This window comes from Trachypithecus francoisi, unplaced genomic scaffold, assembly GCF_009764315.1.
Source record: "Trachypithecus francoisi isolate TF-2019V2 unplaced genomic scaffold, Tfra_2.0 Lachesis_group4, whole genome shotgun sequence".
Lineage (NCBI taxonomy): Eukaryota > Metazoa > Chordata > Mammalia > Primates > Cercopithecidae > Trachypithecus > Trachypithecus francoisi.
This window is the reverse complement of record NW_022681469.1, coordinates 14,835,841-14,849,751: the sequence shown is the minus strand read 5'-3', so window position 1 is coordinate 14,849,751 and position 13,911 is coordinate 14,835,841. Positions and strand designations below refer to the sequence as shown.

Below are 13,911 nucleotides of genomic sequence, written 5' to 3'. Positions count from 1 at the left end.
TCCTTGTACCTATAATATTTACTCAAACATTTTTTTTTTTTTTGCCTTTCCAGACATTGATGTTTTGAATTTGATACAGCAGTTATTTAGTAGAATGCTCTTCAGATTGGGAGTGTACAATGTTCCTCATGTTTTGATTTGTATTATTAACTTTTCACATTTAAAAAGAATGGCACCCTCCTAGCTGCATTTCAGGAGTACAGGCGTGATGTTAATTTGTCCAATTATTGGTGATGCAAACATGCATCCCTTGGTAAAGATGGTGACTCCCAAATATCTTCATACAATAGAGTTCTTAATATTTTCCTAATGTAATTTCTGATGCATATATTAAAATCATTATACAAGTGCACTTCATTTTATTCTGTTTCATTTTATTGCACTTCCCTTTATTGCCTTTCACAGATATTATGCTTTTTTATAAACTGAATGTTTGTGGCACCCCTGAGTTGTGCAAGTCTATCTGTACCGTTTTTCCAACAGCATGTGCTTAATTTATGCCTCTACCTAACAACTCAGTAATTTTTCCAGTATTTCCAACTTTCTCATTATTATTGTATCCGTTATGGTGATTTGTAATCACTAATCTTTCATGTTACTATTATAATCATTTTAGGGCACTAAGAATCACATTCATATAAAATAGAAAACAATCAATGTTTGTTCTAACTGTTCTGCTGATTAACTGTTCCTCTGTTTCTCTCCCTCTCCTTGGGCCTCCCTATTCCCTGAGATGCAGCAATATTGAAATTAAGTCTATTAACAATCTTACAATGGCCTCTATTTGTTCAGTCTCTCACTTTAAATCAAAAGCCAGAAATAACTAAGCTTAATGAGGAAGGCATGTCAAAAGCCAGGATAGGTTGAAAGCCAGGCCTCCTGCACCAAACAGCCAAGTTCTGGATACAAAAGAAAAGTTCTTGAGAAAAATTAAAAGTGATACTCCAGTGAACATATGAATTATAAGAAAGTGAAACAGCCTTATTGCTGATATGGAAAAAGTTTGAGTGGTCTGGATAGAAGAGCAAACCAGGCACAACATTCCCTTAAGCCAAAGCCTCATCCAGAGCAAGGCCCTAATTCTCTTCCCTTCTACAAAGGCTGAGAGAGGTGAGAAAGCTACTAAAGAAAAGTTTTTAAGCTAGCCACATGTTGGTTCATGAGGTTTAAGGAAAGAAGCTGTCTTCATAACATAGAAGTGCAAGATGAAGCAGCAACTGCTGCTGTAGAAGCTGCCACAGGTTATCCAGATCTAGCTAAGGTTGCTGATCAAGGTACTATTGGAAGAAGATGCCATCTAGGACTTTCATAGCTAGAGAGGAGAAGTCAATGTCTGGCTTCAAACTTCAAAGGATAGGCTGACACTCTTGTTGGGGGCTAATGCAGCTGGTGACTTTAAGTTGAAGCCAATGCTCAGTAACCAGTCCAAAAATCCTAGGGCTCTTAAGCATTATGCTAAATCTACTCTGCCATGTTCTGTAAATTGAGCAACAAAGCCTGGATGACAGTACATCTGCTTGCAGCATGGTATACTGAATTTTTTATTTATACTTCTATATAGTTTTTATTATGACCATAAAAATTAAAGATACAGCATGAAGTAATTTGTGAGTTGAACTATATCACTATTCACTTTCCAAAAAAATCTGTCAGTTTTTTTCCATGAAAATAGTATACTTTGAATGCAATTACAACTCTCCAATCTTCTTTTAAAGTTATATACAAATAATTTATCTAACAACTTCAGTTTGGGATAATTTTCTACACACAATACTCTGAGTTAGTGTAATGTCTAAAGGATCAATGTCTTAGTTATTTCTACTGTGAATTATCTGATGTTGACATAGACACAATTTTGACTTAATTTTGAAGTAAATGTATTTTTTCATATTTACAGCATCTGTAAAAATATATTTTACTATGAACTCTCTGGTGTTTTCTTAACTCATTTTTGAGCAAATCTTTATTCAAACTCATTACATTTATTAGGGTTTTCTTCAACGTAAATTCCCTGATGTTGAACAAATTTTGAGAAACTGCTTCAGGGTTTTCCTCTAATAGAAAATCTGCACAATAACATCTATGACACAAGTAATGGTACTACAACCCTCTTTATATTTGTAATGTTAGTCTTCAGAATGAATGCTCCTCTTCACTTTAATGGTTTATATTTCCTGAAAGACATTTTGACAGTAATAGCAATTACAATGCTTTTATTAAGTATGAACTCTTGGATGTTGAGTAAGATATGAGCAAGTATCATGTTCTTTATATTTGTACAATTTTTTCTCAAGTAAAAATGCTTGCTTGTGCAATAAAATGTGAGCATTAGTTTAAAGTTTTGTCACATTCTTCACACATGTAGTTTTCTACAATATGAATTATCTTACCTAAAATCATGGGTGACAACCATTTAAAGGCTTTGACAGATTCTTCACATTTCTGGGGTCTGGGACCATTATGATTTATTTTATATTTTCAAATGTTTGAGGTGTTGTTAAAAGCATTGTCACATCGTTCAGGTTTGTAAAGTTTCTCTCCAATATAAACTATTTTATGTCTGCTAAGAATTGAGGACTTGTAAAACGCTTTGCCACATTCTTCATGCTAGTAGTATTTCTGAATATTTTAAGCCCACTGTTGAGACCAACTACTCAGAAAAGAAGAAGATTCCTTTCAATGTATTACTGCTCACTGACAATGCACCTTGTCGCCCCAAAACTCTGATGGAGATGTACAGTGATTTCATCCCTGCTAACACAATTTCCACTCTGCAGCCCATGGATCAAGGACTGATTTCTGCTTTTAAGTTTTAATATTTAAGCAATACATTTCACTGGGCTATAGCTGCCCTACACCGGGATCCCTCTGATGAATCAGGGCAAAGTCAACTGAAAACTTCCCAAAAAAGATTCTCCATTCTAAATAATGTAAAGAACATTTATAATTAATGGGAGAAGGTCAAAATATCAGCATTAACAAAAGTTTGGAAGAACTTTATTTGAACCTTTATAGATGACCTTGAGGGGTTATAGACTCAGTGGAGTAACTACAGATGTGGTAGAAATGGCAAGAGAACTAGAATTAGAAGTGGAGCCTAAGTATGTGACTGAATTGCTGCAATCACCTGATAAAACTTGAATGTACATAGAATTCTTATGGATGAGAAAGAAAATGGTTTATTGAGATGACTATACTGCTGGTGAAGATGCTGTGAACATTGTTAAATGACAAGAAATGATTTAGAATATTACATAAACTCAGTCGATAAAGCAGTAGCAGTGTTTGAGAGGATTGACTCCAAATTTGAAAGAAGTTCTACTGTGGGAAAAATGCTATCAAACAGCATCACATGCTACAGATAAATCATTTGTAAAAGGAGCAGTCAATCATTGCAGTAAACTTTATTATTGTCTTATTTTAAGAAATTGCTGGTTGGGTGCTGTGGCTCACACCTGTAATCTAAGCACTTTGGGAGGCCAAGGTAGGCAGATTGCTTGACCCCAGCAGTTCAAAACTAGCCTGGACAACGTGGCAAAACCCTGTCTCTGAAAAATGCAAAAAATTAGCCAGTTATGGTGGTCGGCACCTGCAGTCCCAGCTACTTGGGAGGCTAAGGTGGGAGAATCACCTGAGCTCAGAAGGTGGAGGCTGCAGTGAGCTGTGACTGTACCACTGTACTCAAACCTCAGTGACAAAGGGAGATCCTGGCTTAAAGGAAGGAAGGAAGAAAGAAAGGAAGGAAGGAAGGAAGGAAGGAAGGAAGGAAAGGGAAGGGAAGGGAAGGGAAGGAAAGGAAGGAAGGAAGGAAGGAAAAGAAGGAAAGGAAGGAAGGAAGGAAGGAAGGAAGAAAGGAAGAGGAGAAGAAGAAGAAGGAGGAGGAGGAGAAGGAGGGGAGGGAGAGGGGAGGGAGAGGGGAAGGGAGGGGAGGGGGAGAAGGAAGGAAGGGAGGGAGGGAGAGAGGGAGGGAAAGAAGAAGAAACTGCTATTGCCACCTCACCTTCAGCAATCACCATCCTGATCATTCAGCACCCATCATCATCAAGGCACCATTCTCCACCAGCAAAAAGATTGTGACTCACTGAGAGCTCAGATGGTCATTAGCATTATTTAACAATAAGGTATTTTTAAATTAAGATACATACATTTTTTAAACATAATGGTATTTCATACTTAACAGATGACAGTAAATTATAAACATAACTTTTATATGCACCGAGAAACAAAAACATTTTGCAACTCAATTTCTTGTGATATTTGCGTTATTATGATCTGTAACCAAATTTGCACTATCTCCATAGTGTGCTTGAATAAATACCCTGTTCCTTTTCAAGCTTTGAACCACTAGTTTGAGCATCCATTGATTATCTTGCCTGATTCAATTATTAGTAATGATTATTGCAGATTTGATTTTGTAACTCTGTCATTGCCTTTACATTTATTATTTAGCAATTTAATATAAGTGAAGCCTTCACCTATATATCATGTAACTATGTCTACCCACTATGCTGTCTAACTAGCTGTCAATATGGACTCATGGATTTTTTTAATTTAATAGATTATAATTCATTAATATGATTGTTTTGGGGTTTCAAATTTTCCTAGATAGGGACCTCTGAAGCTTGCACCCACATAGTTTTAATATACCCCATCTTTTTGAGACTTACTTTCTTCTCATATAATCAGGTGATTCAGGATCATTGTGTACATTTCCTGCTTTGGCCATAGAAACAGTCATTTCTCCAAGGAGTCTGACTACCTCTAGTGAAGAACCATATTTATAAAATCATATCTGGATTTTATTGGACTTCTAATAATTTATATTTTATCATAATTGATGTCACATTTTTGGAATTCTTCTTGAAAAGTACAAGCATATCGTTTGGGAAAGTATAGAAATTGTCACAAGGCATAAAAGATTTTTAAAATTACTTCCAAAAATCTAATATGGCTTAACTGACTTCCTTTATGGAGTTAACTCTATTTCACTAAATTAACACTAGCATTGAGGAAAATGGTCTTGACATAACTCAATTGTTTATTTTTAGGCAAAATATAGATTTATCATGCTAGCCCCTTGTTAACTATAAAGTTCATATTATTTTCTTACTTTTATTCTTATTTAGAAGAACACAGACTCTTGAACATTTAAAATACAGATTTTAAAATAAATAAATAAAAAGGCTTTCTGCCACTTACTCCCTTAATGGGAAAAAAAAAAGAGAGAGACAGAAAGAGAGAGATATACTGGTTGCCAGCACCAACTCTCCAACTCCTGTGGTCTCACTAACAAGGCCAATAAAGGGGAGGCAGTGCAGGAGAAGTCTGATACTGTGAGAAAGAAAAGCAACTCTCCTCCTCCCCTTTGAAGCACATTAATACACAACACATCAGCAATGGTAATGAGGTTAAAATGCAAAAAAACCTACAACAACAACAACAACAACAAACCCTTTATTTGGCCAATATTTTCTTACTCTTGACTTTATGGCAGGAAATATGCATTAATTAGAATGCTTATAGCTGCAAATAATAATGATAATGTTAATTGCTTGCTTTTCCCCGCCCTGCCTGGTTTCTTCATGCCCATTGTTAAGTCTTTCTGTCAGATGACTTTAAGGGGTTCTAGACTCAGTGGAGGAACTACAGATGTGGTGGAAATAGCAAGAGAACTAGAATTAGAAGTGGAGCCTAAGTATTTGATTGAATGGCTGCAATCTCATGATAAAACTTGAATGTACATCCCTCTGCTGCCTCAAATAATATATCCACTCAATCTCCCTCTGCCACCTCAAATAATATATCCATTAGGACTTTCACTTGCGGATATTGCTCAGTGGACTTCTAGGCTTCTTCTATCTAAACTGGTTGCATCCTAGCAATTCCATCTGCCTTTATTCTGAGTTTGACTTCCTAGTTCATTAACCTCATGCCATCCTCTCTCTTGGTTTACTCCTTTGTTTTGATGGAGCATATCCTACAAACGTTTTATAAGGTTAAAAGGGTGTGCAATGACAGAAGTTATAGTGAGAACAGCCCTCAGTATTTCAAAATCATTATCATTGCTTATTTTATCTTCCTCAACTATCCCTTGAAATTCTATGTGACAAGTGGACTTAAAAAAAAAAAAAAGAAATAAAAGACTCAAGCCATGTGGAGAAGGTATTTCTGTATGTCTCAGAAATAGCAAAATATTTAAAGAAAATTTAGGCCAAGCTGTAGGTATTATCTTTAATCATAGTTAGCAACGGCAACAAAAGCCAAAATTGACAAATGGGATATAATTAAACTAAAGAGCTTCTGCACAACAAAAGAAACTACCATCAGAGTGAACAGGCAACCTACAGAATGGGAGAAAAGTTTTGTAATCTACTCATCTGACAAAGGGCTAATAGCTAAAACCTACAAAGAATTCAAACAAATTTACAAGAAAAAAACAAACAACCCCAAGTGGGCAAGGGATATGAACAGACATTTCTCAAAAGAAGACATGTGTACAGCCAACAGACACATGAAAAAATGCTCGTCATCTCTGGCCATCAGAGAAATGCAAATCAAAACCACAATGAGATACCATCTCACACCAGTTAGAATGGCAATCATTCAAAAGTCAGGAAACAACAGGTGCTGGAGAGGATGTGGAGAAATAGGAACACTTTTACACTGTTGGTGGGATTGTAAACTAGCTCAACCATTGTGGAAAACAGTATGGCGATTCCTCAAGGATCTAGAACTAGAAGTACCATATGACCCAGCCATTCCATTACTGGGTATATACCCAAAGGATTATAAATCATGCTGCTATAAAGACACATGCACACATATGTTCATTGCGGCACTATTCACAATAGCAAAGACTTGGAATCAACCCAAATGTCCATCAGTGACAGATTGGATTAAGAAAATGCAGCACATATACACCATGGAATACTATGCAGCTATAAAAAAGAATGAGTTTGTGTCCTTTATAGGGACATGGATGCAGCTGGAAACCATCATTCTCAGCAAACTATCGCAAGAACAGAAAACCAAACACCGCATGTTCTCACTCATAGGTGGGAACTGAACAATGAGATCACTTGGACTCGGGAAGGGGAACATCACACACCGGGGCCTATTATGGGGAGGGGGGACGGGGGAGGGATTGCATTCTGAGTTTTACCTGATGTAAATGACGAGTTGATGTGTGCTGACGAGTTGATGGGTGCAGCACACCAACATGGCACAAGTATACATATGTAACAAACCTGCACGTTATACACATGTACCCTAGAACTTGAAGTATAATAATAATAATAATAATAATAAAAATAGTAGTTAGCAAGCACTTCTATTTCAAAATTGACCTTCATTGACAAAGGTTCTGCTGGGTGAGGTGTCAGAGTTTTGGCAGCAGACAGTGGTTGGCTCATGGATGGTAAAATAAATTACCAACAATAGTATAGGTTTGAAATGGAAAGTTTTATTACATAGAACGCTGTATCAGAGTGCAGCAGCTGGGGACTTCAGCAGGAGGACTGAGCACACCATGGCGGAATTTCCTTAGTGTTACTAATGAACCTTAAAGCGGGAATTTGGACCATGTTAGTCACGTAGGCCATGGTAAATGATGACATTTGTAGATATTACGGGCCTTGATGTCAGCAAGGATTGCACAATGAGTTTTGACATGCATGCATTCCAGAGATGTATAGAAATTCTAGTTACCTATAAATTCTTGTAAAGAAGCCTGATACCAGATGTGGCTTTAGATAATAGGGAAGTTTAATTACTTCTTCTTTGTTTTTTGTTTTTTTTGACAAAGTCTCGCTCTGTCACCCAGGCTGGAGTGCAGTGGTGCGATCTCGGCTCACTGCAACCTCCAGCTCCCAGGTTCAAGCGATTCTCCTGCCTCAGCCTCCCGAGTAGCTGGGAGTACAGGTGTGTGTCACCATGCCCGGCTAATTTTTGTATTTTTTTAGTAGAGATGGGGTTTCACCATGGTGGCCAGGATGGTCTGGACCTCTTGACCTCGTGGTACACCTGCCTTGGCCTCCCAAAGTGCTGGGATTACAGGCAGTTTAATTACTTGTGAATTTCTTTGATAAGGGGCTTTGCCCTCAGATGGTCTGCTGGATGGCCACCAGGTGATCTTTGTTCTCCTCAGGCTCGTCACCACTGATGGAGCCAAGTATGCTTCCTCATATTTATTCTTGCTAAAATAAAAAGTATTAATCAATATAAATATTAATAATGCTCATAAAATGTCTGACAAGAATATTTTTGCTCTATCCACTTTAAAATTTGAAAGATAAAAAGAGAGCCATATCATGACACCTCTTTATATCCACAGCAGACTCTGTTCAATGTCATGATATTGTCCATGTCAGAAAAAAATTGTACTGATTATGTATATTTGAATTAATATTCACCAAAATATTTTCCTTAGTTTTATCCAAATGTTGGTGATCAAATTAATTTTTCTGTGGTAACCTTTTAGAAAACATTAATGATAAAAAGACTGAGAGTCAAAAGCTGTTTATGTACAACCTGAAAGCATGCTAAATGTAAATGTTATGTTCTATTTCACAAGGGAGCCCAATTTGGGTTGGATTGGTGAAGAGGGCTCGAAGAGGGCTTTGCAGAATAGGTATTAAGTATGAAGTTAAGTGGGTAGGACAGTTAAAATTGTCTTGAAATAAGGAATAAGAATTTCAAGACTGGGAGCTGCTAGGGGTAGTACTTGAATGAAATAGAGTATGTTCTTTGGAGAATAATGAGGTAAGTAGAGGAAGCCTCTATTGGTCACACAGATTATGTTAAAAGAGAAATAACTCCAATTACACTCCCCTTGGGTATATCTTTTACTGTTCTCCATGATAGATTAAATATATTACTATTATTTTGAAGTGCTCCCTCCACCATAACTTAAGAACTAAACCTCTATTGAGATCTAGGTTAAGAAAAGATACTCAGAGGGTAAGAACTGGAAAGATTTTGCAATCATCAAACTTTATCACTTAGTGCAAAAAAAAAAAAAAGGATAGAGAAAGAAAAAGTATGCCCATTTTATCTGGAGGCACTAACCCACAATGAGGAAATAAATATGTGGCTAAGAAATGTTTGAGAAGGAAGGCACATTGAAGAAATTCAAGGAAGAAGATGAAGTATACCTGAACTACCAGGTCAATCACATTTGTGAGAAATTTGGAGCCAGAAGGGACTAAAAATATGCAAAATACCCATGTCCCTGGAGGTCTCAAGGATAAAAGGCTTCTCCTTTTCAGCTTGATTCACTGGGACATTAACACAACATTTGCTGTGTCCAAAAATTGACAACTACCATTCTGGCATGAAAATTATATTGTGCAAAAAATTAAAGTTTCCTATTTCAAATATCTGCTCATTGGAAGTTCTGTACATATCTTTTAACTGTATTCTGCTTTCATGAATCTAAAAGTAAATCAATTATTATAAAGTCACAAGTATATTTATCAGCTAAACTAAGAATTTTTACGTCAATTTCAGATTGTTAAAAATACAAACAAGGTTACAAAGAATAAGTACAATCTCTTGCTCACTGTGGTTCAGGTACATTGTGATTCTTTCTTTTTCTTCCCAGAACTCACCAAGTGCTTCTTGTTCAGAGTCTTTGCGTTTACTGTTCCATTACTGTTCCCCGTGTAGAGAACGGTCCTCCTCTGGCTCTGGGTAGGGTTGTGGCCTTCATGGCTTAGGTTCCACTCACCTGTCTCCTCTTAAGAGAGATCTTTTCCAACCATCCTACCTAAAGGAGACCCCCCTCAAATCAAGTAACTTTCTGTTATTTTACCTAGATTATTTCCTTCATTGTTCTTGTCATGGCCAGCGATTATCTTTACTTGTTTACTCCTGGTCTTTTAGGGCGGTAATGAATCATGCCCTCTCTCTGTTCCAAGTCCGGAAAAAAATAAGTTGAATAATACAAAAAAGAATCAAGAAGATATTTTATTAATAAGGTCTGTTGAAAAGCATGGTTTATATTTTCAACAAAGTTTCTCTCCAAATTAAAATCACAACCGTTAGCTGACACCCCTCCCCCACCTCCAAATGGGACTGAACATGCTCCCAATACCTTAATCCCAAGCGGATAGAAATGCATGCGGGTGAAACAGAGAACAGAGAAAAGTCATCCTCAGTTTCTCTTTCATGTTTCACAAATCATATAAATTAGGGGACAGAGAGAGGCAGGTATACTCTAAAACAATTTATCCAGGGGCATAGAGGTTTTCTTCCCTAAATAGAAATGTGAGGTGTGGAAGAAAACATCTTCCTTAATCCTTAAACACCTTCCTTACATCACCTTAATATTACTTCTTTATAATCTGCCTCCCTTTCAGAACGCGTTTACATCATTCACAGCTGTGCCTCTAAAGCTTAGAACAGTGGCTGAAACAGATCATGCACTCAAGGATCATTCCTTAAGGGATGTATGAAATACAAATATAAATTACATAATATTGTTTGCTTATTAAATTAACAGAGACTGTAATTGGTAATGCCTAGTACGGACTATGTGGCAAAGAGACGTGACTCTTACACACTGTAGGAGGGAACTGAAATTGATCAAATTTTCTAGATGGAAGCTAACATAGGGATAAAAACCTTTGAGATCTCTGTATCTTTAGCATCTGCAATTTCACTTTTAGAATATGCTCTCATAAGTAATTACGAATATAGGCAAATTTTAAGTTTGAGAGAAAATGTATCTCACTGCCAATAAAAATAAGAAATAAGAACAAAAATTTCCAACAGTAAGAAATTCAATAAATTGTGACAGAATATTGTGTGGCTTTAATATAATGTCCATTAAATATAATTTCAATACGTGAAAAGTATTATATTAAGTGAAAACTGGTAATTTTAAAATACTCAGTATAATGTCCTATTTTAATACATAAATTTGAGGATCTATGTATTTACTAAAATAAAGAGAATCAGAATTGTTTTTAAAATTATCCTGTTAGATTTGAACCTTTAGCCTGACTTGAAAATAAAGATAGTCCTCAGGCTGTTTCTGGAATAAATGTGAAGTGCAACAGGTCACATGGTTTCTCCACCTGATGACGCCATCCATCCTTCTCATGGCCCTTGGTCTCTCCCTGCTGGCTGAACAGACCCAGAGCCCGCTAAGAAGAGCTCCTTAGAAAAAGCTCATCAGCTGGGACTTCACCTGATCCTATCCCTGTCACCTGCTCAGGATCCAGCTGAACAGCAACAGGGCTTGGCATGGTCACAGGTGATGGAGAAGAATGCAGTTAGGGGAACCGACAGCAACCCAACTTGCCATAGCTGGGAATATATTGATGACAAAAGGCTCTGTCACACTAGAAAGTAAGATAAGCTCTGAGAGATGTCAACGTATGAAGTTATAATCGAGAAAAGAGCCCAAGAAAATACAATTACAATACAGCAGTAATCTTTAAATGTAACCACTTAATGTAAATTGGTTTTTCTTTTGAGTTTATTATTTAAAAGACCTCAGAAATGACACCATACTGAGTTATTTTAAAGATATATGCATGTATTCATTGTATGTAGCCAAGAATTCTTTCACTTATGCCTAATTTACAATAACAGATGCTGATGAAGAAGTAAGGAAAACTCCGAAAATAAAACTACAAACGCCAGATATGGAAAAGAGGCACCTAAAGGAGCTGCTAGGGAGTACTGGCCAGCTTCTGAAAAGGAGCATCTTAGAAAGTTTTCAAGAAACTACAAAATTGAAAGTTATTTAGAAGGGATTTCAAATCTGAAATAAGTGGGTAGAAAAGCCTGTAAGGAGGTGAGGGACAGTGAGCAAGACCATGGCAAACAGAGGGTACCGGTCCCTGCACATCTCAGACTGAGAAGGCAAGCAGGACGAGCAAGCAAAACCACCTTATATTGCAACATTTCTCATGGTCCTCTCTTCTCAAACTATGTAAAAATCAAGATTTCCCACTGAAAGGCAAGCAAGGATACTTGAGTTCTTCAAAATAACACATGCGTGCATGTGTATCCTCTTAGGTAGGGTATATTTTAATAGATCCTGTTATGTTATACTTTATTAAATGTTACATACATGTATGCATACACACACAAATATATATACACATATACATGTATATATTCTGTATATGTGTTGATACAATGTGATTTTTTTCTCATTTTTCAATCTCATTTCTCAATCTCATTCCCATTGATACAATGGGATTTTTTCCTCATTTTTATGAGCACACCTGGTTAGTTTTGGCAACATATCTGAGAATATATTCTAGAAAATCCACTCAAAGTTTTAATTTCTAAGTGCCACCTCTGTGCATCTTTGACTGGCCCACAGCCCTGACCTTCCTCTCCTAGCTGAAGATTTATCTTTCTCTGCCACAAGAGCATGGAAGGCAACCAGACATGGATCACAGACGTCACCCTGCTGGGATTCCAGGTTGGTTCAGCACTGGAGATTCTCCTCTGTGGACTTTTCTCTGTCTTCTATACACTCACCCTGCTGGGGAATGGGGTCATCTTTGGGATTATCTGCCTGGACTCTAAGCTTCACACCCCCATGTACTTCTTCCTCTCACACCTGGCCATTGTTGACATGTGCTATGCTTCCAACAATGTTCCCAAGATGCTGACAAATCTTATGAACAAGAAAAGAACAATCTCCTTTTTGCCATGCATAATGCAGACATTCTTGTATTTGGCTTTTGTTAACATACAGTGCCTGATTTTGGTGGTGATGTCCTGTGATCGCTATGTGGCCATCTGCCACCCCCTACGTTACAACGTCCTCATGAGCTGGAGAGTGTGCACTGTCCTGGCTGTGGCTTCCTGGGTGTTCAGCTTCCTCCTGGCTCTGGTCCATTTAATTCTCATCCTGAGGCTGCCCTTCTGCGGGCCTCATGAAATCAACCACTTCTTCTGTGAAATCCTGTCTGTCCTCAAGTTGGCCTGTACTGACACCTGGCTCAACCAGGTGGTCATCTTTGCAGCCTGTGTGTTCATCCTGGTGGGGCCGCTCTGCCTGGTGCTGGTCTCCTACTCATGCATCCTGGCGGCCATGCTGAGGATCCAGTCTGGGGAGGGCCGCAGAAAGGCCTTCTCCACCTGCTCCTCCCACCTCTGCGTGGTGGGGCTCTTCTTTGGCAGTACCATTGTCATGTACATGGCCCCCAAGTCCCACCATTCTGAGGAGAAACAGAAAGTTATTTCCCTGTTTTACAGCCTTTTCAACCCAATGCTGAACCCCCTGATATATAGCCTGAGGAATGCAGAGGTCAAGGGAGCCCTGAGGAGGGCACTGAGGAAGGAGACACTGACGTGAGACATCTCAAAGGGAACCATGGGGAGGGAGCCTTGCTCCCTGCAAAATATGTAAGTTGGCTTTTTTTTTTTTTGTCTTTTGCTAGAATAAATGCTACCTTAAAATGGAATACTATAGACCTATACATACAAACTGAAGACATAAATCTTTTAGAAAAGATAGGTAAATGCATTTATAATCCTGGATAGGCATAAATTCACAGAGAAGACACAAAAATCTCTAGATGTAAAATGTTTAAGTTTGATAAATATAGGACCTCTTCACATTAATCATTGTGCTCATCAAAGTCGCCATTAAGAAAGAAGAAATGCAAGCCACAAACCAAGTGATCCTCTGGAAACTACATGTACCCAGAAATGGAACTGTTTATACAGTACATGGAAATAATTCCTTTAAATCAACAAAAATATAAACAACCAAATTTTATAAAATTAGCAAAACATATGAACAGATAATCTTACAGAAAATACAAGTGGCTGATAAATATATAAATGTTGCTTTCCACCAATAGTAAGCAAGGAATTGTAAATTAAAACCACCATGAGATACTATTATATACCCACTCAAATGTCTAAAATTTTTAATGG

General features: G+C 37.5%; 1 protein-coding gene across 1 annotated transcript; it reads left to right on the top strand.

The window, feature by feature from the left end:
• The first annotated feature begins 12,325 nt into the window (after window positions 1-12,325).
• LOC117073629 (olfactory receptor 2A14) lies at window positions 12,326-13,421 on the top strand. Its single transcript, XM_033194760.1, has one exon. It carries the CDS (start codon window positions 12,392-12,394, stop codon window positions 13,322-13,324), a length of 933 nt encoding a protein of 310 aa, XP_033050651.1. The 5' UTR covers window positions 12,326-12,391; the 3' UTR covers window positions 13,325-13,421.
• Window positions 13,422-13,911: the final 490 nt, after the last annotated feature.